The sequence below is a fragment of the Oncorhynchus nerka genome, linkage group LG4, assembly GCF_034236695.1.
Source record: "Oncorhynchus nerka isolate Pitt River linkage group LG4, Oner_Uvic_2.0, whole genome shotgun sequence".
Lineage (NCBI taxonomy): Eukaryota > Metazoa > Chordata > Actinopteri > Salmoniformes > Salmonidae > Oncorhynchus > Oncorhynchus nerka.
Window position 1 is genome coordinate 42,101,343 of NC_088399.1, and position 25,242 is coordinate 42,126,584.

Consider the following 25,242-nt stretch of genomic DNA (forward strand, 5'->3'; position numbering starts at 1 on the left):
AAGTTAATTAGTTAACTGCACCTCAGATAGCAGCCCAAATAAATGCTTCACAGAGTTCAATTAACAGACACATCTCAACATGACCTGTTCAGAGGGGACTGTGTGAATCAGGTCTTAATGGTCGAATTTCTGGATGGATGCATAAATAAACAGCATATTAGATTTTTAAGTTTGTTATGTTACTCGTTTTTGCACAGTAGCCAGAGAAGTGCTGCTGTGAGTGTGGTCATGTGATGAATTCTTGGAAATAGAGCTTTACTTCTTGAATTATGAGAGTTATTTGACAAAGTTAAGTGTAATATAAATGACAGAATATCTTCTTTCAGATACTATATAGAAATCAAAGTGTTTTACCTGCATGTGACTCTGAAGGACGATTCAATAAAGTGATGATCCTTTCCCTGCCTCTGTAAATTACAAGATGCGCCCATCTCTTCATGTTCAATTTGACAACTGATAGGCCTAATGTTGTCACTCATCAGAATATTGAAAAATTTAATCCTGTCTATAGGTTAACTCTTATGTGTGAAATTTGGGTATAGTGTGTAGTTTCGATGGCCGGCTGTGCAGGCTGACTGGCGTCGTTTGTTTCCCACTCATGAAGTTAGATAGAATAATACGAAACATATCCTTTACTCTAAAGGCCTACTGCAACACAGCATGTTTTCATTTCCCTTACAGTGCATTTGATTAGTAATAGAGTTACAGTAAATAAAACAGTCCCGTAACAGCATCTTTTTACAAAGTCAAATGTCAAAGAGAATGGTATCAACTCACAAGGCGCACGGTCAAATTATTAACATGAGCGCCAATGCTGATAAATAGGCATTACACTATTTTTTTCACAATTAAATCAACCTCTTCACCCTCCTTAACATTCAGTTGGGCCTAATTTAACTTCAATTGTGAAGCGCCTGGCTGGGTACCAACATCCTACAGCACATTGTCTTGCGGGTTAAGTTAGGAATAGGTGTGAAAAAAACGTAAAAGGCACTACATACTTCTCTGTGGTTTCAGAATTCTGACAAATGAGCTGTGTAAAATACAAACATTTAGAAAAGTCAGGGAAGCAGCAGGACAAAGCTTTTTGGGGGGATTGATTTCTTTAATTTACTAAATCAAATGTCAGTGGCCATTGGTCTATGGCGGTTCTAGCGTTAAAAGGCTAGGCAATGCACATCCAGACAAACTACTGGGACCCTCAGCCAAGATTGTGTCGATTGTGCATTAAGCTGGCTGGTTAGGTGGTGTGCTGTTAACCCAGTAGCAACTAGGTGTTAGTTAAGTGGTTAAGGTCCCTGGCAGGTGAAAGTAACCTCTGTTTGCTCCCTCCCTCCTCAGGTGTCGGCCTTGGCATTGGACCCCTCTGGAGCCCGTCTGGTCACCGGGGGATACGACTTTGATGTGCGCTTCTGGGACTTTGCTGGGATGGATGCAGCTCTGAATTCCTTCAGAACAATACAGCCCTGCGAATGGTGTGTCCACCACCTAGACTAGAACATACACATGCCTATCAAACGGAGTGCATTGGGAGCGTAACCCATTAGGCCGTCCACCCATGCAGCCAGAGCCATCAATAAACGAGGGATATTGGCCAAATGAGCCATTTTTACCTTAAAAAAAAGAAGCTTATAACAAATGACAAAAACACTATTCCTTGGTTGTGATATGTAGCGTATGCAAAACTTTACAGCCAGTTGTCTTCTTGGTTTTTACTTTCCTTAAACAATAGTTGTCCACATCACGGTTCAGCTGTCGGAGATTTGAGTGATAAATGCATCAGGGCATTGCATGCATACACCTATAGGCTTAGGAGTCCACTGTATGATATTAATATATATGAAGAAAGAGAAACGTAGGCCTAGCCCCAGAGATAGATGTGCCGGCGGCATGCCCGACACCGACATGCATTTCTTTATCCTTGCCAGATAGGCTACTGCGTCTGCTATACAGATATAGGTGTACAGAAGGAGGCTAATTCATGAATTTTGTTATCCAAATATTTTTTCTTTATTAAGATAAGCATTATATTGGTAGATAATAGGAGTAACTCTGGTCGCAATTGCAGCAATTACTAAGAAACCGTAACCAACAAATGATAGCAATGATAGCAATAGGCTAATGGCAATGATAGCAATAGGCTAATAATATTAATTTTACAACAAGCCTACTTAAACCTTAAACTAAATATGGGGCACACAATTATAAAGACAGATCAAACTTCACTTCACAAAACACATTCGGCATTCTTAAGGAGCTGGTTTAGATCAATAAATAGGCCTACAATAATAACAACGATATACAATAATGATATTTTGTTTAAATTTTTCATATGAAAAAATAAGTTTAAAAAAAATAGCATCCTACCTGAATAGCGAGTTGCACAGTTGCCTGCATTTGGCTACGCCAACGTTCTTCTCATATTTGTCCACTACAATAGTAAAACGTATCCCCTTGTAGGCTTTTCACTGTGGGGGGGAATTCAGACCCGAGTCTTTTCTCTGTTCTGACCTTGAATTTAAGCATGAGAATATCAATTATTCACCAGCTATTTGTCTGGGGTGGAGATGGAATAAATGAAGGTGTGGTGGTGTCTACAGATATGCCATATTCTGACCGTGACTTAATTCCAACACCTTTACACGCGAGGAAACCATGAGTAAAGTCTAGTGAACCTACCGGTTCCAAGTGGAAAAAACATGGACTGAATTTTTGTAGGTAGAAATAAACACCATTCTCCATGCACTTTAATTTACACTGAGTTGCACCCCCTTTTGCCCTCAGAACAGCCTCAAATCATTGGGACATGGACTCTACATGGTATTAAGCATTCCACAGGTATGCTGGCCCATGTTGATTCCAATGCTTCCCACAGTTGTGTCAAGTTGGCTAGATGTCTTTTGGGTGGTGGACCATTCTTGATGCACAGGGGAAACTGCTGAGTGTGAAAAAACCCTGCAGCGTTGCAGTGCTTAACACACTGGCACCTACTACCATACCATGTTCAAAGGCACTTGAATCTTTTGTCTTGCCCATTCACCCTCTGAATGGCACACATATACAATCCATGTCTCAATTGTCTCGAGGCTTAAAAATCCTTCTTTAACCTGTCTCCTCCCCTTCATCTACGCTGATTGAAGTGGATTTAACAGGTGACATCAATAAGGGATCATAGCATTCACCTGTGAGGCACACCTGAGTGAGCATGCATTTAAATAATTAGCATTTATTTATTTATTTTACCGGGCTGATGGTGCCTGCATCTTATGGTCAGTCTCAGCAGAGGGAGAGAGCAGTAGACTCAGGGTCAGTCTCTCAACATCCCTCCGCTCTCCCTTTCCTCCACTGACACTGACCAAAAAGGGACATCGTCTTCCAACTGATGGCAAAACTCGAGTCGCACCGCATTATTTCTGCCTCATGCACAAATTCATGTTGTTACTCCAATGAATAAAGGAAGTGAAATATTCCTTGATATTAACAACGCAAGCCTATAGAAACACTTTCCTACTCATTCATTACTGCTGCAGCGATACAAAGTGTTGACAGTGCTGAGTAAGAACTTCAACATAAACACAGCTCTTTGCTGTATTCATTGACAGTCTTCTGTCTTTCATGTTATGAAATCTCACAGAATCAACTTTGCTGTAGCTTTGTACCGTCAGACACATGAAATGGTTCAAAATGACAACAGTTGCCTTCCCGGCGCGCAGGGCAGCTGAATCGGGTACACTTACGGCCAACAGCCCAAGACGGGAAAAACAAGATTTTTATTTTTACAGAAAAGTTTGCAGATCTACCAGGAATACCTTTGAGATCGACCAGTTCAATCTCGTGCATTTCTCTGTGGGCTGATATTTATTCTGCGGGACAGTCCCGGGGGAGCTGCGCGTGGCAGTCTCGGGCTAATGTTTTTTACACTCGGTGTATAACTTGATAAGAGCTATTGATAAATGAGTAATCTGTTTGGCTAAGGGAATTGTAAATATAAATGACACTTTTAAATCTATTTTATCTTATAATCGCTGGAGACAAATGTGAAACCACTCATATGGCAGCAACCTGAAGCAAATCAACTTAAAGTAAAGTTTTACATTTAAATTGTACAGCATTTTAACTTGCACTGATGGCCACTGTTAATTATAGGCTACCCAGACTTCCTCTGTTTCCTATTTGTATCATGTTAAGTATTAGCCTCTATCAGTATCGACTGTCAATATGCCTAATAACCACATATATTCAACTGCCAATTTACTGTTAGTTCTATTCAGTTGCTATAGCCTACATCATTCTATTTAATGACATGTTTCGATTTACCTTCGTTTGCTTCCTCTGTAAACGGCGTCACGGCCGTGTGGTTGTTGCTGAGGATCATTAGTAACAAAACATGTAGGGTGATTAAATGGTTATGTAGCGGAGAGCAGACCAAGTCGTAACAGTTTGAACCCGACGCATGGTGCAATAATTAATTGGCCGTGTCATCACACAGTCCCGTGGTTAGTGCAGGCAATAGACATGGATGTTGCCTACTATTGTACGCTATTCTCCCTATTATAATTCTGTGTACACTAATCTTCCAACATTACCATGGGTCGAAGAGCTGAATGTGGCAATTTCCCATATTTCGGTCCGTATTATTAGGTATGCTATTAGCAATAAGCATTACCACCTGTAGCCCAACTGATGCAGCATAGGCTGAAGCATGGGGTTGCCTGCCTGGATTTACCCTGTTGGGCTAATCATTAGTTAGATCCCAAATGTCATCTTTTAAATAGTTAGCATCCTATTGATGAATTTTATGTCCCAAAAATCTTGCATAAACACTGATTGTAGTGTAAGCCTATATGTTTAGGTAACTTGGGGGTAAACCGCCACCCGGGGTAACACGTTCCCTGTTTGTACTTCTCCAAGAAACCACTTCATAGGGTGGCGTTTTAAATCAAAGTTACTCTACAATTGACCCGTTAGTTAGCCCCACTCTCCCCTATGCACTCACAGGGATTTGCAGAGGTGTATGGTGCTTAACCATGACACTGCAGTTAGAGCATATTTAGGAGTTGACAAATAAATTAAGTAGGAATGGAAAGCTGGAATCGCCTTTTTAACAAAGGCCATTTAAACGGCTATTTTCCCCACAATTAGAGGAATTGTTGTGCATTGACTGCTTGTCAGAATGCAGGTTTCCCTCCCTATGGCACTCGTAACTTAAATGCGCCTCGAGAGGAATATCTCACATAGAACACACAACAACAAGCCGACTATGTAAATAGATCAACTATTCTACTATGGGTTGTCTGATTTGTGGCCTGTTCTAGCGGGTTCAAAGTGCGCCACGACAGATTTTTTCACGCCACAGATTTTTTTTGCCATGGAGGCAATGATTGTGCCGCGGCGCAGCGCCACAGTTAAATGACTGCAGCGGAAACGCTGTTCCAATATCGCATCGATCGATCTTGATATATGGCAACTTTCAGGATGAATCAAACCACTGTATTTTTTTATTCACCAATATATTTAGTGTGTAAAGGCTCTCTAAGCCTTTTTTTTATGGTTCATAAATACTTTCCCAACCCTAAATAATCGACAAGATCAGAGTATTTTTAAGTCTACCAATTGGTGCTGAAACGGAGACGAATATGAATGTAATTTAGATGGCTTTATTTAATTTGTCCCTAATATTCTGAACCCGTTCTTTCAATATATTCTAGTGAGTCTGATATGGCAGATATGCACCCCGGGACAATTTGTCCTGCTACTATTGTATTTATCGGCTTTTAATTGATTTTATTGGCCAAAAAAACGGCAATTACCAGCTAAGGAAACCCTGCTATCAAAATGCTCATACACATGCACAAACATGTTGTTGTGTTGCTTCAGCGCACCTCATGTTAACTGTACTACCTCATGTCAGAGGAATGGATCTTCTCCCTTTAATTAAATGGACCTAACCTAAATACTGTACTCGGATGCAGATGAGAGGAAGAGCTTGTGTATGTGTTTGTGTACATGTGTATCACTGTGTGTATTTAATGTTTGTTTCGTGGAACCCATCAATGAATACATTCTCTCAGGGGTTTTGAGAACCAATGGGCTGAGCTGGAGCGGGCTTTCCCTGAATCTTATTAGCCGAACTCCACGCCACATTTAGCCTGATTACAGAGCCGTCCAATAGTCTCCGCGGTCACTGACACACTAGGCCGTATTTGGAGAGCCGTGTGAAGCCCACTGTTTCTCCATCGCTAGAGTTAAAAACGAGGGGTTATTTCCACTTAATGAGGAACCTTGATTGGTTCAGTCTTGTTGACTCTTCCTCCGAAGGAAATGTAGTGATGGCTGTCTGTGCTCCAGACCCTGGAGGTAGGAACAGAGATGTTAACCCAGTTTTATTTCTCTATGGTCCCACTCCCTAAGCGTTCGGCTCCCCGCACGAAACCTGGCTGTCCCCTCTACCCCCTGCTGGGCTAATGCAGTTTGATATTGACCTGAATTGCTATCTGCACTTTGGGAGAGTGGTTATGTGAGTGTGTTTGTGTGTGTGTTTGCGTGACACGTGTGGTGTGCGTGGAGTAGGAGGTAACAGTTCAGCGCATAGATTGGTATTGTGAATGGGTTGCTGGTGTAGCTAAATCCCAATCTTTGGGCTCATATTTGAAAATCTCCACTCCTTTTCTTGCTGTAAAGAAGAAACCCAACTATGTGTAGTGCAGCCAAGGTTAGCTTCGGTGTGTGTTACATTCTTCTGTCCCAGTCTAACAGACTGTTCATTGTGTTGAGTCTGAGAGACAAGACAGAGAGAGGCCCAGACCTAGACATCTCCACTGTTGGTCTGTCTGGTCCAAATCAAATGGGCCAAACATCTGACTGTTTCCGCTAACTCTCTGTGATGTCTGTTGTCACGGTTCCTATGGTAACAGGTTTTAGTCTAAAACTGCTTCAGGATTTAAAGCTGTTATATGACATTGCTGTAGCTCTGATGCCGTACACGTTCAGACCTAGCAGATGTCTCTCACCAATTCAACAGAAACTCCCACAAAGACACTTACCACACGCATTTCAGGAATGACCCATGGTAGCCACGGGAATGATAAGTAAAAAAGCTTTGCCTTTCTCATCCTCTCCCATTGTGTCCCCTCTCAGCCACCAGATTAGGTCCCTGCAATACAGCATCACTGGTGATGTCATCCTGGTGGTCTCTGGGAATGCCCAGGCCAAGGTGTTGGACCGCGACGGGTTCCCGGTCATGGAGTGTCCCAAGGGAGACCAGTACATCGTGGACATGGCTAACACCAAGGTACACACTCATCCACCACCTACTCTCTGATATGTGCTTCCTCTGTTACTGAGAAGGGAAGAGATATAGCCATCGGACACTATGGCCTTCCAGCCCCCTGTCGGTGGCCACTCAAACAAGCATTCAGGCCTGGACCTTAGCTTTGTGTCAGGGATGACCCCTGCACTGTATGTTCTGCAGCTGCAGGTTAGTTTGTGTATGGGAGTAATGATGTGTACTGTACTTCCAGCTGGGAGCAGTCAGAGTGGAGTAGGAGAGGGTCACGATGGCATTCACAACTAGATCATGCCGTGGTGACCGACCACTGACCAAGGTCGTGTTCGTTCAATGCGTCTTGGGTGAACAGTTTTTGCTGTCGAAAAGGCCGTTGCTGATTGTCCATTCGCAGAGCATGTTCTGCATGGTGGCTGAGACACCTGTGAGAATGATGTGATAGAGATGACTTCCCCAGTAGGAGAACTATTGTAGGGTGCCGCTCTGTCTCTCTACATTCCTGTGGATCCAATGCTCCATTGGGGCTGTTGCTGGCAGCAGGGTTTTGGGTAGTGAAGCTCTGCAGCTCTGCTGAAGGTGACCCAGCAAATGTAGTGTGTCCAAAACTAATTCTCTCACATCCCTACATCACCACCACACACACACACACACACTAGTCTCTCTCTTTCTCCCTCACTCTCTTCTGCTCTCTGTCTCTTGCACAGCACCCACCCATATGCTCTCTCTCTCACTCACTCACTCACTCACTCACTCACTCACTCACTCACACACACACACACACACACACACACACACACACACACACACACACACACAGTGTGTGAGAGAGAGAGGGCTGAGAATTATCATGATACTTTGGTTAGCGATATGATATGCATTGCAATTTTCACGATTCTATATGTATTGCGATTCGATACTGTGATTTTATGGCAATTCGATGTTCTAAACATACTGCTCATCATGTCTGCTGCAGAGGGACAAGAGAGCCATGATAAAAATAAAAAATGTTTTTCGTGTTTCACTCCAATTTTGTGGTGTCCAGTTGGTTCGCTGCAACTCCCATGCGGACTCGGGAGAGGCAAAGGTTGAGTGTCGTGCGTCCCCCAAAACACGACCCGCCATGCTGCACTGCTGCTTGACACACTGCTCGCTTAACCCGGAAGCCAGCAGCACAAATGTGTCGGAGGAAACGCCGTACACCTGTCGACCGTGTCAGCATGCATGTGCCCGGCCCACCACAGGAGTCGCTAGAGCAAGTCAACAAATTGGATGCGGTCTGTCTCACTGCCATCCGTTTTGTCACCAAAGCCCCATATACTACCCACCACTGCGACCTGTACGCTCTCGTTGGCTGGCCCTCGCTTCATACTCGTCGCCAAACCCACCGGCTTCAGGTCATCTACAAGTCTCTGATAGGTAAGGCCCCGCCTTATCTCAGCTCACTGGTCAACATAGCAGCACCCACCCGTAGCACGCACTCCAGCAGGTATATCTCTCTAGTCACCCCCAAAGCCAATTCCTCCTTTGGCTGCCTTTCCTTCCAGTTCTCTGCTGCAAATGTCTGGAATGAATTGCAAAAATCACCAAAGCTGGAGACTCTTACCTCCCTCACTAGCTTTAAGCACCAGCTGTCAGAGCAGCTCACAGATCACTGCACCTGTACATAGCCCATCTGTAAATAGCCCGTCCAACTACCTCATCCCCATACTGTTATTTATTTATTTATCTTTCTCCTTTGCACCCCTGTATCTCTACTTGCACATTCATCTTCTGCACATCAATCACTCTAGTGTCTATTTGGTATATTGTAATTACTTCGCCACCATGGCCTATTTATTGCCTTTACCTCCCTTTCTTACCTCATTTGCACACACTGTATATAGATTTTCTTCAACTGTATTATTGACTATATGTTTTGTTTATCCCATGTGTGTCAGTCTGGTTCTAATCAGGCATTGGCAGTTGGCTGTCCTCTCCTGTTCTGTTGGGGAGGAGGGGAATCAGAGGTGCATAGCAACGGTAGTTCCTCCAGTCCAATTAAAAGACTGTGAACGACCGGAGCTGTTTGTTTTGATGCCTTTTGCCAGAACGTGGAAGTAATTCAGTCATTTACAAAACCATATAAGCGCTAAACATACAACACCATTTGTGGACTGTACCCTAAGCATTACAAGTATAGGTTGCAATACGTTTTTGTTCTCCATCCGTGAATATTCAACGTAGTCCTTGTATTTTACAGTATGGGGAGATATAGCTTTTAAATGCTATAAATGAGAGAGAATGACGGTTTGATAAGTCGTGGTAAAGGGGAACATAGTACAGTGGAAGCTGGGCCGTGTCCAGTCCCATGGTAAAAGGGCTAACAGGCAGGCCTCTCCAAATTCACACACTGATGTCATTTTGCTCAACTCCTGTCCTTTCTGTCAGGTTGAGATATGTCATATCTGAACTCTCGGCTGCACGTCGGAGAAATCCCCTGCCCTCTCGGTGCAAGAGGGCCTCTCTCTGGGCAGACGCTCTTTGAAGATGTTATTTGTTATGGCTATTTCTGTGAGTGCTTTTTTTTACCAGAGGACAACCCTGCTGGAGGTCACAGTCCTATGAGCTCTCAGTTTTGAGACAGAGGGAGCTCCACTGGGCCTGGCTGGCTCTGGTGTTTAGGGGTCAGTGGCTCAGTGTCAGGGGGGGTTCTCCTTCCCTGTAGGTTCATCTCTTTTCTCTGGAGAAGGACCAAGGACTAACTAGGAGCAGTGAGATCAGACTGCTATGAACGACGTGCCACTCCGTAAAATAGATGTTTGGTCGTTACTTGTTGAAATCCAGATTCCTCAGTGCTGATTGGGTCAAATTATAGCCATTTAACTACGTTTCTGTCTTTTTATTTCAGGGTCACACTGCCATGCTGAACAGCGGCTGTTGGCACCCCAAGATTAAGGACGAGTTTATGACCTGCTCCAATGACGGGTGAGTTGTATGTGCGTGTGCGTTTCTCTGTGCCGGTGAATCTGAGGTTCACAGGGACAGACAAACGCACTGTTACAAGCTGGCAGTGGTGGAAAAGTACTCATTTGTCATACTTGATTAAAGATACAGTGGGGCAAAAAAGTATTTAGTCAGCCACCAATTGTGCAAGTTCTCCCACTTAAAAAGATGAGAGAGGCCTGTAATTTTCATCATATGTACACTTCAACTATGACATACAAAATGAGAAAAAAAAATCCAGAAAATCACATTGTAGGATTTTTTATGAATTTATTTGCAAATTATGGTGAAAAATAAGTATTTGGTCAATAACAAAAGTTTATCTCAATACTTTGTTATATACCCTTTGTTGGCAATGACAGAGGTCATAGCTAGGCCTTAGGCATAATGAGTACAGCAAAATCAGCGGGCTAGTTATTGGTTTTGTAACACTAGGCTTTGGAGAAAGGGGGAGTATACTACATATTGTAAGTGGTTGGACTGTTAATGGCCACTGAGGTTCTGTCACTGAGTGTGAACCATAAAAAAAATGATAGGTTAAAAAGTTTTCTAAACGGCACATCGATTACATGATTATAGCATCATTGTCTAAGGATTTACTATGGATTGGGGAAATGGGATACTTTTTTGTTCATTTTGGAAGGGGGGATTCTATTCTCTTCTGTGGCTATTATTACAGTAGCCGCAATGGCTGGAAAAGCTTGAGGTAGCTTGGAGCTAGTGCAACCTTAAAAGAGTCATATACAGTACCAGTCAAAAGTTTGGACATACCTACTCATTCAAGGGTTTTTCTTAATTTTTGAAAACTATTTTCTACATTGTAGAATAATAGTGAAGACAAACTATGAAATAACACACATGGAATCATGTAGAAACCAAAGTGTTCAATCAAAATATGTTTTACAGTGGGACAAAAAAGTATTTAGTCAGCCACCAATTGTGCAAGTTCTCCCACTTAAAAAGAAGAGAGAGGCCTGTAATTTTCATCATAGGTACACTTCAACTATGACAGACAAAATTAGGGGAAAAATCCAGAAAATCACATTGTAGGATTTTTTATGAATTTATTTGCAAATTATGGTGGAAAATAAGTATTTGGTCAATAACAGAAGTTTATCTCAATACTTTGTTATATACCCTTTGTTGGCAATGGCAGAGGTCAAACGTTTTCTGTAAGTCTTCACAAGGTTTTCACACACTGTTGCTGGTATTTTGGCCCATTCCTCCAGCAGATCTCCTCTAGAGCAGTGATGTTTTGGGGCTGTTGCTGGGCAACACGGACTTTCAACTCCCTCCAAAGATTTTCTATGGGGTTGAGATTTGGAGACTGGCTAGGACACTCCAGGACCTTGAAATGCTTCTTACAAAGCCACTCCTTCGTTGCCCGGGCGGTGTGTTTGGGATCATTGTCATGCTGAAAGACCCAGCCACGTTTCATCTTCAATACCCTTGCTGATGGAAGGAGGTTTTCACTCAAAATCTCACGATACATGGCCCCATTCATTCTTTCCTTTACACGGATCAGTCGTCCTGGTCCCTTTGCAGAAAAACAGCCCCAAAGCATGATGTTTCCACCCCCATGCTTCACAGTAGGTATGGTGTTCTTTGGATGCAACTCAGCATTCTTTGTCCTCCAAACACGACGAGTTTAGTTTTTACCAAAAAGTTATATTTTGGTTTCATCTGACCATATGGCATTCTCCCAATCTTCTTCTGGATCATCCAAATGCTCTCTAGCAAACTTCAGACGGGCCTGGACATGTACTGGCTTAAGCAGGGGGACACGTCTGGCACTGCAGGATTTGAGTCCCTGGCGGCGTAGTGTGTTACTGATGGTAGGCTTTGTTACTTTGGTCCCAGCTCTCTGCAGGTCATTCACTAGGTACCCCCGCGTGGTTCTGGGATTTTTGCTCACCGTTCTTGTGATCATTTTGACCCCACGGGGTGAGATCTTGCGTGGAGCCCCAGATCGAGGGAGATTATCAGTGTTCTTGTATGTCTTCCATTTCCTAATAATTGCTCTCACAGTTGATATCTTCAAACGAAGCTGCTTACCTATTGCAGATTCAGTCTTCCCCAGCCTGGTGCAGGTCTACAATTTTGTTTCTGGTGTCCTTTGACAGCTCTTTGGTCTTGGCCATAGTGGAGTTTGGAGTGTGACTGTTTGAGGTTATGGACAGGTGTCTTTTATACTGATAACAAGTTCAAACAGGTGCCATTAATACAGGTAACGAGTGGAGGACAGAGGCGCCTCTTAAGTATCAGAAGTATTTTAAAAAAAATCTTATTTCTTATATTAAGTAAACCAGACTGCACCAATTTATATTTACAATGTTTTTTTTTAATTGTTGGATAGCCAGGGGCATACTCCAACACTCAGACATCATTTACATATGAAGGATTTGTGTTTAGTGAGTCCGCCAGATCAGAGGCAGTAGGAATGACCAGGGATATTCTCTTGATAAGTGTGTGAATTGGACCATTTTCCTGTCAAAATGTAACGAGTACTTTTGGGTGTCAGGGAAAATGTATGGAGTAAAAAGTACATTATTTTCTTTAGGAATGTAGTGAAGTAAAAGTTGGCAAAAATATAAATAGTAAAGTACATATACCCCCCAAAACTACTTAAGTAGTACTTTAAGGTATTTTTACTCAAGTACCTTACACCATTGCAAGCTGGCTAACACCCAGTACTCAACCCTGCCCTATGTACATAGTCATTGAAAACTGGTCACTTTAATAATGTTTGTATACTGTTTTACCCACTTCATATGTATAACTGTATTCTAGTCAAGGCTCATCGTATATATCTACTGCTGTACACACCTTTTCTATTCATATACTGTCCATAATGTCAATACACACCATCATATACATGCAGTATATATTTATATTCCGTACTCTGACATCGCTCATTCTATTTCAGTATTTCTTAATTCCTTTATTTACATTTTTGGGATTGCATGTATTGTTTGGCATTGCTAGTTATTACTGCACTGGTAATAAGAGTCTCGGGCCGACTCTCTTCTCTGTATACATCAATGATGTCGCTCTTGCTGCTGGTGATTCTCTGATCCACCTCTACGCAGATGACACCATTCTGTATACTTCTGGTCCTTCTTTGGACACTGTGTTAACTAACCTCCAGACAAGCTTCAATGCCATACAACTCTCCTTCCATGGCCTCCAACGGCTCTTAAATGCAAGTAAAACTAAATGCACGCTCTTCAACCGATTGCTGCCCGCACCTGCCCGCCCGTCCAGCATCACTGCTCTAGATGCTTCTGACTTGTGGACAACTACAAATATCTAGGTGTCTGGTTAGACTGTAAACTCTCCTTCCAGACTCACATTAAGCATCTCCAATCCAAAATTAAATCTAGAATTGTCTTCCTATTTCGCAACAAAGCATCCTTCACTCATGCTGCCAAACATATCCTCGTAAAACGGAATATCCTACCGATCCTTGACTTCTGCAATGTCATTTACAAAATAGCCTACAACACTCTACTCAGCATATTGGATGCAGTCTATCACAGTGCCATCCGTTTTGTCATCAAAGCCCCATATACTACCCACCACTGCGACCTGTATGCTCTCGTTGGCTGGCCCTCGCTTAATATTCGTTGCCAAACCCACTGCCTCCAGAGCATCTATAAGTCTTTGCTAGGTAAAGCCCCGCCTTATCTCAGCTCACTGATCACCATAGCAGCACCCATCCGTAGCGCACGCTGCAGCAGGTATATTTCACTGGTCACCCCCAAAGCCAATTCCTCCGTTGGCCGCCTTTCCTTCCAGTTCTCTGCGGCCAATGGCTGGAACTAATTGCAAAAATCACTGAAGCTGGAGGCTCAAATCTCCCTCCACTAACTTTAAGCACCAGCTGTCAGAGCAGCTCACGGATCACTGCACCTGTACATAGCCCATCTGTAAATAGCCCATCCAACTATCTCATCCCCATACTGTTATTTAATTTATTTTGCTCCTTTGCATCACAGTATCTCTACTTGCACACTCATCTTCTGCACATCTATCACTCCAGTGTTTAATTGCTATATTGTAATTATTTCGCCGCTATGGCCTATTTATTGCCTTACCTCCCTTATCCTACCTCATTTGCACACACTGTATATAGACTTTTTATATTGTATTATTGACTGTATGTTTGTTTATTCCATGTGTAACACTGTTATTGTTTTTGTTGCACTGCTTTGCCTTATCTTGGCCAGGTCGCAGTTGTAAATGAGAACTTGTTCTCAACTAGCCTTCCTGGTTAAATGTTTTTCGCTATCCCAGCAATAACAGCTGCACTAGGCTGTTACCCAACCATTACAATTTTATTTGATTTAAATGAACACAGCACTAGGCTGTCTCCTACAGCTGGAGGGCTCTATCAGAGCTGGGATGAGTGGCTTGATTGGTTTGAAAAAGGCAGTAATGAGCTGAATAAGGGTGCACTGCCATGGCTCACTGCTTTCTCAGAATGGCACCGTGCAACTCATGCCTACTTGGTCACTAATCTTCCTAACAGTAGGATTATGTGGATCAGGACCCCCGCCAGAGAAGAAAACACTAAACGATTCTTACAGGGAATAAACTAGTCAGATAATCTCACCGAAATGTAAGGACAGCAATGCCGGTGTATGATCACTAGAGTCTTTGTTTGAGCTGGGTGTACAGTGGCTTATCCAGGATCAGCTGGAGGATTGCAAATTAACATATCCCTTTAAGACTCATTTTCATTGAGATCACCTGGACATCAATATGGCCCTCTCTGAAGTCTATTTCCAATTCAACAGTTACTAGGCAGTATAAGTTTGAGCTTCCAAAAATGCTGGTTTATCATTGCTGACAATATAAACTCAGCAAAAAAAGAAACGTCCTCACTGTCAACTGTGTTTATTTTCAGCAAACTTCACGTGTAAATATTTGTATGAACATAAGATTCAACAACTGAGAGACAAACTGAACAAGTTCCACAGACGTGTGACTAACAAATTGAATAATGTGTCCCTGAACAAAGGGGGGGTCAAAATCAAAAGTAACAGTCAGTATCTGGTGTGGCTACCAGCTGCATTAAGTACTGCAGTGCATCTCCTCCTCATGGACTGCACCAGATTTGCCCGTTCTTGCTGTGAGATGTTACCCCACTCTTCCACCAAGGCACCTGCAAGTTTCCAGACATTTCTGGGGGTAATGGCCCTAGCCCTCACCCTCCGAACCAACAGGTCCCAGACGTGCTCAATAGGATTGAGATCCGGGCTCTTCGCTGGCCATGGCAGAACACTGACAGGAAAGCACGCACAGAACGAGCAGTATGGCTGGTGGCATTGTCATGCTGGAGGGTCATGTCAGGATGAGCCTGCAGGAAGAGTACCACAGGGGGGAGGAGGATGTCTTCCCTGTAACGCACAGCATTGAGATTGCCTGCAATGACAACAAGCTCAGTCCGATGATGCTGTGACACACCACCCCAGACCATGACGGATCCTCCACCTTCAAATCGATCCCGCTCCAGAGTACAGTCCTCGGTGTAACGCTCATTCCTTCGACGATAAACGCGAATCTGACCATCAACCCTGGTGAGACAAAAGCGCGACTCGTCAGAGAAGAGCACTTTTTGCCAGTCCTGTCTGGTCCAGCGACGGTGGCTTTGTGCCCATAGGCGACATTGTTGCCGGTGATGTCTGGTGAGGACCTGCCTTACAACAGGCCTACAAGCCCTCAGTCCAGCCTCTCTCAGCCTATTGTGGACAGACTGAGCACTGATGGAGGGATTGTGCATTCCAGGTGTACCTCGGGCAGTTGTTGTTGCCATCCTGTACCTGTCCTGCAGGTGTGATGTTCGGATGTACCAATCCTGTGCAGGAGTTGTTACACGTGGTCTTCCACTGCGAGGACGATCAGCTCTCTGTCCTGTCTCCCTGTAGCGCAGTCTTATGCGCCTCACAGTACGGACATTGCAATTTATTGCCCTGCCCACATCTGCAGTCCTTATGCCTCCTTGCAGCATGCCTTAGGCACGTTCACGCAGATGAGTAGGGATCCTCTGTATCTTTCTTTTGGTGTTTTTCAGTCAGTAGAAAGGCCTCTTTAGTGTCCTAAGTTTTCATAACTGTGACCTTAATTGCCAACCGTCTGTAAGCTGTTAGTGTCTTAACGACCATTCCGCAGGTGCATGTTCATGAATTGTTTATGGTTCATTGAACAAGCATGGAAAACAGTGTTTAAACTCTTTACAATGAAGATCTGTGAAGTTATTTGGATTTTTACGAATTATCTTTGAAAGACAGGGTCCTGAGAAAGGGACGTTTCTTTTTTGCTGGGTTTAGTTTCCCATCATCTCACTTGTCACCAGCAGGGAGTCCTCTAGGCTAAGCTATGCCTCTGGGACCCTTGGTCTGTCCTCACCTCTCTCACAGCGTGGAGTCACCTCCTGGAGCTTTCATTGGGGAAAATCTCTGTTTTTAGAATACAATGGTAATACAATACAGAATTATCCATGTAACCTACTACACTTTCACAAGCCCTCTGTTTGTTATGTGTTCCTCTAGCCAATTGGTTTCCCCATAGAGCTTATCACAGGGGCTGTAGTGTTTCTGTGTTTAGGGGCGGGGTCCATGTGTGTTTCTCTGAACATGTTTATGTATGTGTGTATATGTGTATATGTGTGAGAGAGCGAGAGGGAGAGAACCCCAGTGATGAGTCTAAGTGAGTGTGACAGGCAGCGGAGCAGAAACCCAACACCATGATCAGGACTGAAAACAAGGCTGAGGAGGGTAGGGGCTGGGACCAGTGTTCACCTCTGACCGTCTCTTCTCCCTCCCAGATGTGGCGCTGGGGCTAGCTGCTTTATTTAGCTTTACTTTGGGTCCTGGGAATCCTCACATGGCACGTTAGCACTGGGGGTTGCCAGCCCAGTTCTGGGAGTAGAGCAGTGGACAGAGAGCCGTTTGCAGCCGCGGCCAGCTATAGATGTGAAGGGTACCCAGCGGGAGGGTCCGAAGCGGGTCACTACAGCTCCCTGGGACACAGGGACCAGGAGCGGAAGGGAATGTCCAGTGGCCTGCTTTCAGGAGGTCCCTCTTCTTTCAAAGTCTCACTCCCTCTCCTGCCCTCCATCCCTCCCCTTGGTCTCCCTCAATCACATGTCTCACTCTAAGGCCTCGGGGAACGGATGATTGTCGGGCGGATGTTGTGAATGGGGATGTTTGGGACTTTTTATGACTGCCTCTTGTGAGCTAGGTGAGGTTCACTATGAGTAACTGAGGTCAGAACTGGAAGGGACTGAATGAGGCGTACGGTGAAGTGTTAGTCTCAATGAAGTGCTGCTGACAGTAAGAAACAGTTCATGCGTCGTCATCGGGTAATGATGATCAGCGTGGGAGGTACACCCAGTAGACCTCACAGCACAGGGAGCTGGGCTGTAGCCTGGGTTTTCACCTCAGGCAGTTATCTAAAGGCCCAGTGATTCTGAAGGGGTTGTATGAAAATGTATGCGCTCACTACTGTAAGTCGCCCTGGATATGAGCGCCTGCTGAATGACTAAATTGGAAATGTTGTCTCTCTCCTCCCCACTCCTGCACTCCCGTTCAGTGGTCCCAGTGGGGAGCCTGGATGTCTTGGCTGCTGTGTGTGTGGCTCTGTCTGACAATGGGCCAGATAAACCAGGACCCAGGGCTTCTATTTCTGAAGACCAGAGGAGGGCCAGCCGTACCGCCTGGTGCCGTTCACCTGTCTTCCTGACAACAGACCAGTGTTACCACCCAGATTTAATAGTCTCTCTCTCTCTCCCTCTATTGTTCTGAAGCCGCTTTTGATGTGCTGCTTTCGATGCTTTAATATACTAGCTCTTTCAGGGCTCTACGCTGACCTTTTTTTACAAGGAGCACGTGTGCCCCTATGTTGAAATATTTAGAAGCACAATGACACATATTTAAGATAACAAGCCGTTTTCTTTAGCAATGGTGCAAGCATGATGGTCATGTATCTGCACTCAGTGTATTCTCCATGGCACTCGGGCTGCGGTACAGTGAAGTAATCATTGCAACAATTATCATCTAGGTGATTTTTTTGTGTTCGCACTGGTGCACCTAAATTAAAACTCCAGGTCTCACAGCAAACTATTTAGGCGCATATGGCGAGTCAAATGGTCGCACCGTAGAGCTCTGTCTTTACCCACACTAAAAAAATACAACAAATTACTATAGAATTCTTTAGTAAACTGTAGAATACTATACTACGCACTGTAGTGTCTCTGAATCAGGTGTAGTACTTGTTGAAAAATACTATACTAAATACTACAGTATTATCCGCAAAACAAACACTGTAATAAATACTACAGTAATGTCCGCAAAACACCACAGTATTTATTAATTAACATATACCCTGCCCATTCTCCTCCCCCATATCCCCATTTGTGCCACTCATTAGTGAAAACCTACATGCCAAGTATACAGTCCATTCGGAAAGTATTCAGATACCTTAACTTTTTCCACATTTTGTTACGTTACAGCCTTATTCTAAAATGGATAAAATAGAAAATGTCCCTCATCAATCTACACACGAATCCCCGAGCTGACAAGGTAAAAATCAGTTGTTCTGGCCCTGAACAAGGCAGTTAACCCACTGTTCCTAGGCCGTCATTGAAAATAAGAATTTGTTCTTAACTGACTTGCCTAGTTAAATAGAATAAATAAATAATAAAAGGTGCAAGTGTACCAAAAATGTTGTGCAACATTGAAGAACTCAGTGGCCATCATTCTTAAATGGACGAAGTTTGGAACCACCAAGACTCTTCCTAGAGCTGGCCTCACGGCCAAACTGAGCAATCGGGGAAGAAGGCCCTTGGTCCAGGAGGTGACCAAGAACCCAATTTGTCACTCTGATTGAGTGCCAGAGTTCCTCTGTGTTGATGGGAGAACCTTCCAGAAGGACATCCATCTGCAGCACTCCACCAATCGGGCCTTTTATGGTAGAGTGGCCAGACAGACTACTCCTCAGTAAAAGGCCCATGACAGCCCACTCAGAGTTTTCAAAAAGGCACCTAAGGACTCTCAGACCATGAGAAAAATATTCTCTGGTCTGATGAAACCAAGACTGAACTCTTTGGCCTGAATGCTAAGCATCACGTCTGGAAAAAACCTGGCACCATCCCTACTGTGAAGCATGGTGGTGACAGCATCATGCTGTGGGGATGTTTTTCAGTGGCAGGGACTGGGAGACTAGTCAAGATTGAGGGAAAGATGAACAGAGCGAAGTACAGAGAGATCCTTTATAAAAATCTGCTCCAGTGCGCTCATGACCTCAGGCGGGGGTGAAGGTTCACCTTCCAACAGGACAATGGTCCTAAGCACACAACCAAGACAATGCAGGAGTGGAATTGGGATAGGACTCTGAATGTCCTTGAGTGGCCCAGTCAGAGCCTGGACTTGAACCTGATCAAACATCTCTGGAGAGACCTGAAAATAGCTGTGCAGCGAAGCTCCAAATCCAACCTGACCAGAGAAGAATGAAAGAAGCTCCCCAAATACAGGTGTGCCAAGCTTGTAGCATCATACCCAAGAAGGCTCATGGCTGTTATCTCTGCCAAAGGTGCTTCAACAAAGTACTGAGTAAAGGGTCTGAGTACTTATTTTATTTTTAATTAATTTGCAAAAATGTTTGCAAAACCAATTTTTGCTTTGTCATTATGGGGGTATTGTGTGTGGATTGATGAGGGATAAAAACGATTTAATCCATTTTAGAAGGCTGGAACGTAACAAAATGTGGAAAACGTCAAGGGGTCTGAATACTTTCCGAAGGCACTGTAGACCATATATTGTGTTCCTTACAGCAGGGGTTCTCAAAGTGGGTTCCACAGCCAGCTGTCTAAATAAATGACTATTACTAACAACACAAACAACTTTTGACCAAGGGATTGGTGGAATAAGTTTAAGTGTGTAATGCAATACAATGTAATATTATTATGTTCTTAATTAACCCTGGGCAACATTGGCCTGGGAGGCTCACATGGATATTGGTACAAAATGTTATCTTCGATGCTAAGAAATGGACCAAAATATAGAAATTTGCCAACATACAGAAATCTGGCCAGATTTCTGTATTTTGAAAGTTACAAATCTTGAAAGCTTGAATGCTAACATGCAAAATGTTTTGCGACTATATTAGCAATGGACTTATGAAACAAATACCAAAATATTTGTTGGGGTGGAGTTTTCCTTTAAGGCAGCCCCCCCACACCTTTCTGAGGGTTTAGCTAAATGCGGAAGACACATTTCGGTTGACTGCATTCAGTTACTGACTAGGTATCCCCTTTCCCTTAAGCCTACAGTATATTCTAGAGTTTTATTTTACTGTAAACTGTAGTATTTATTAACTGTAAATACTACAGTAAATATTACAGTATTCACTCGTGTTTTCATAGACTTTCTACAGTGAATACTACAGAACAGTCTGCAAAAACACTACAGTGAATACTCAGTATTTATATCATAGTATACTATAGTATGTTTTACGTGGGTTATTAGGCCTAAGATCTACAGCATATTCTCTGGTTGTCACATTCTGTGGATTCCTCTTCCCATGGCTGTGGCGGTCCTCTTTAAGTGTGACTAAACTATCCCAACATATTTCTATCAGAGGAATGTGACGAGAGATGTCGTTTCCCGATAAAGTAGCCCCGTGGAGCAGCAGTTGGAGTTAGACCGTATTGAAGCCCCTTTCAACATTCTCACTCTTGTTTGAGATTAAATTGGCATACATGCCAAATAGCACGCTACCTAAACGCAAAGTGATTACTCATATTTGAAGCATAGGGCCCAAATACCTGCTAAGTGCGGTGTTACTTAAACAAATTCTCTGCTGAAAGAACACCTGTTTGAAAGCCTCAAGGAGAATAATATGTTTCAGGCCAAATAGTTTGCCCCTGGAAAGTGTAAAGACTTTGTTCCTCTGTGGGAGTATTTCTAGCCAAAATTGAGCTATGGGTTTTACTAAGTAAGACATGTTTTGACACAGATTAATAGGGATGGAGACACACACACACACACACACACAATAACCCTAATAACTGTGAGGAATGTTTTGCTGGATGCCAGGGATAACCTCCATGCTGGGCTGCAGGACAGGACTAGGATGTGGATTCAGATTGGCCCCAGAGGAGAGGAGAGCATGTCTCTGTCAGCCCCTGTCCTGGAGGTTCACCTGTCTGCTGTCTTTATCATACAGTACACCCCACCATTCCATGCACCATTCCATACAGTATATGATCTACACTGAGGGAGGGGTGTGCCTTCAACTCAATAATACAAAGGGTTTCTTATTGTTTTGTACACTCAGTGTAGATGGCACATTAAGGAATCACCATTGTACATTATCTTTCTGGAAATGGACACCATTATGAATCTGCTTCATGCTCTCGGGCCACACCAGTATAATAACCATGATAAAGGATGTGTGAATTGAGCGAACCCCGTAAATCTTTGCTATGGGGTTTCTCGCACTGTAGCAGCCTCTGAGTTGAGCTCTCTCAAGTGTTTTATGTCCCGTCTCGATGTAAACTGATACTCCTCCCTGCTCTTGAGATCATCCCACTATCTCTTAATTGTTCATTTCTGGCATACTGTGCTTGTCAACTGAGTATTTTTCCCATTTTTCTATATGTAACCCTACGCTCTCAGCCCAAAGTATGGAGCTTGGAGATACCCTAATTTGGGCTTTTTGGAGGACTTGTGCAGGATCACAGGGCTATTAATTGTGATCTCCATGGCAATACGGAGATGTGGAGTGAGAACAGACCGATGTCCCAGGGGTCTGAGAGAACTTCTCATCCTCTCTGGGCATTGAGACACTCAGACACACCAGGTTCATCCACAGTCCAGCGCGTCTCTAACACCACGTCTCCCAGAGCCCGGCACCCCGCCTGCCTTATGGAGCTAGTGTTCCATATCCTGCTGCCCTGGAATGTAATTCAATGAAGGAAAATATGAACGCAAGATGCAACAATTTCGAGTTACAGTTCAATAAAGGAATCCAGTCAATTGAAACATACTGTTGAAGTCGGAAGTTTACATACACTTAGGTTGAAGTCATTAAAACTTGTTTTTCAACCACTCCACAGATTTCTTGTTAACAAACTATAGTTTTGGTAAGTCGGTTAGGACATCTACTGCGTGCATGACACAAGTAATTTTTCCAACAATTGTTTACAGATGGATTATTTCACTTATAATTCACTGTATCACAATTCCAGTGGGTCAGATGTTTACATACACTAGTTGACTGTGCCTTTAAACAGCTTGGAAAATTCCAGAAAATTATGTCATGGCTTTAGAAGCTTCTGATAGGCTAATTGATATCATTTGAGTCAATTGGAGGTGTACCTGTGGATGTATTTCAAGGCCTACCTTCAAACTCAGTGCCTCTTTGCTTGACATAATGGGAAAATCAAAAGAAATCATCCAAGACCTTAGAATTTTTTTTGTTTGTTTGTTTTAATTCTGCCAAATCGGTGTCCAAAAATAAATATTTCCGATTGTTGAAAACTTGAAATCGGCCATTCCGATTAATCGGTCGACCTCTAATGCCAATTGCATGCGCCCTCAAAACATCAGTGGCGTTGTAGTAGGCCTTGTAACCAGCACAAGTTGTAACCAGCACAAGGTGCACCTGTGTAATGAATGCTGTTTATTCAGCTTCTTGATATGCCACACCTGTCAGGTGGATGGATTATGTTGGCAAAGGAGAAATGCTCACTAACATGGATGTAAACACATTTGGCACAAAATCTGAGAAATAAGCTTTTTGTGCGTTTGGAAAATTTCTGGGATCTTTTATTTCAGCTCATGAAACATGGACCAACACTTTTTTGTTCACTATACATACCACAACCAGATACTTTCAAGTACAGACTGTTGCCTCACAGCACAGAATTAATTGGATGTTGAACTCTATAACCTCGACCTGCTGCTATGGTGAGGCTACTCCTGTTTTATTGGAGCGAAAAGAGACTTTCATGGTAATTTCCTCCTGTGCTACTCCAGTGGGATCTAGGCTAATGGCTTACTTAACTTTTCAACCAATCAACCTGGATGAGCTACAGTCACTTTATCATTTGGTCTTTGGATGCAGATGCACTGCCCTACTTATTGAGCTTAATGAGGATCCATTAAACCAAGCTGACAATATTGATAAGCCTTTTTATCTCACTATTGACGTGGATTTCAAATCCAATGTACACACAGGAATCATAGCCACGGGAAGTAGGGTGGTGGTGGGGGTGCTGTGTTTTCTTTGCCCAGGCTGAAGACGTCTATATCGGTCCATTAATGCAGGACTAGTAAAGGCCCAGTGCACTTCTTTTGTGGAGCATGTTTAAAACAAATGTATTTGAGAGTTTACCAGCATTTGTAACTTGAGTCTGGTAATTACAGTGGGGCAAAAAAGTATTTAGTCAGCCACCAATTGTGCAAGTTCTCCCACTTAAAAATATGAGAGAGGCCTGTAATTTTCATCATAGGTACACTTCAACTATGACAGACAAAATGAAGGGGAAAAAATCCAGAAAATCACATTGTAGGATTTTTACTTAATTAATTTGCAAATTATGGTGGAAAATAAGTATTTGGTCACCTACAAACAAGCAAGATTTCTGGCTCTCACAGACCTGTAACTTCTTCTTTAAGAGGCTCCTCTGTCCTCCACTCGTTACCTGTATTAATGGCGCCTGTTTGAACTTGTTATCAGTATAAAAGACACCTGTCCACAACCTCAAACAGTCACACTCCAAACTCCACTATGGCCAAGACCAAAGAGCTTTACTAGTGCACTCTGATTTTTCAAGGGGTGCTCCCCAACTTCCCGCTGCTATGACGGGAATATCATATAATAGCAATGTGCTGTATATTTTATTCTGTATACTATGTTTGTGCACGAAGGAGGCAATAAGTCAACATCTTCCCCGGCCTCACCTGGATGTCTGGTTGAACCTCCTGTGTTCGTCTATGTGTCTTGACTGCTCCACTTCCAGCAGTTTCTTTCCCCTTCTTATCTTGTACATCCTCTGAGATGGAGTGGCTTCCATTTTCCCCTCTAATCCCTATCAGTGATTATAACAGAGCCTCAGCGGGCCTCACAGCCGGGCCCCATCCCCGGGCCCCCAGCCATTCTAACACAGCCTGACACACAGAGGCCCCTGCGCTTTGATCAGACTGTCCTTTATTCCTCTCCTCCTTATCCCTCCATCTGGGGAGCTTTCCCATAATCCCAGCCACCCGGCCCTGGCAGACCTAAAGACTGTCCCACAGATAGCATCTGAAGGCAGAGAGGGGGGGGGGCTAAACCCCGGGTTGATGTGTGAACGGCTGTGTTACCTAGTAAACCACACATGCATGACTGAGGCTGTATGGCTCTCGTCTTTTATCACAAACACTCCTCTGGGTCTTTAAGCGCTTACACAGGAAAAGGGGAGCGCTGATTGAGGCGAAAACAGGCTTGTTGGGGAAGGGAAAGAACGGGTGGCGTGATACTTTGTGTGCCCCTCCGTGTTTTGGTTTCTTTATTATTCTGTACGTGAATGTTTTGTCACTTCATTGAAAAGAATTGAGTTGCGACTTGTGAGATGGTTGCTAAGTTGTTCGTTCATCACACAGGAACGTAGCACCCTTCTAAAGCGGGTGATGTTAGAGGGTCACCAAAATAATTTATTTGAAGAAACAGCTCCTAAATAACTTGAGTGCACCTGTAGTTTACAATCCACTAGGTTTTGCATTACTTTGCGGCCATTCCTTGAATCCCTACAACTTCCCACCTAATATGTGGTAGAGCATCCTTGCCTAGCTGCTGAGATGTGTGAGAGACCCAGGATCGGCCCAGCCGTGGTGGGGTGGCGGTGGCCTCTGCTCCTGCCCTGTCAGCCATCAAGGCCATGTTTTGGAAAGAGGCTGGCTGAGATGAATTGAATTCCTGGTGTTGTG

At 43.6% G+C, this 25,242-nt stretch overlaps 1 protein-coding gene across 1 annotated transcript in view; it reads left to right on the forward strand.

Annotated features, from left to right (window-relative positions):
* Positions 1-25,242, forward strand: part of LOC115125345 (WD repeat-containing protein 70) — a 77,774-nt gene that overhangs the window by 5,204 nt on the left and 47,328 nt on the right. The window contains exons 7-9 of the mRNA XM_029654852.2: positions 1,342-1,475; positions 7,138-7,291; positions 10,173-10,249. Of these exons, the coding sequence (XP_029510712.1) occupies positions 1,342-1,475; positions 7,138-7,291; positions 10,173-10,249 (365 nt within the window). The remainder of the gene's footprint in view (positions 1-1,341; positions 1,476-7,137; positions 7,292-10,172; positions 10,250-25,242) is intronic.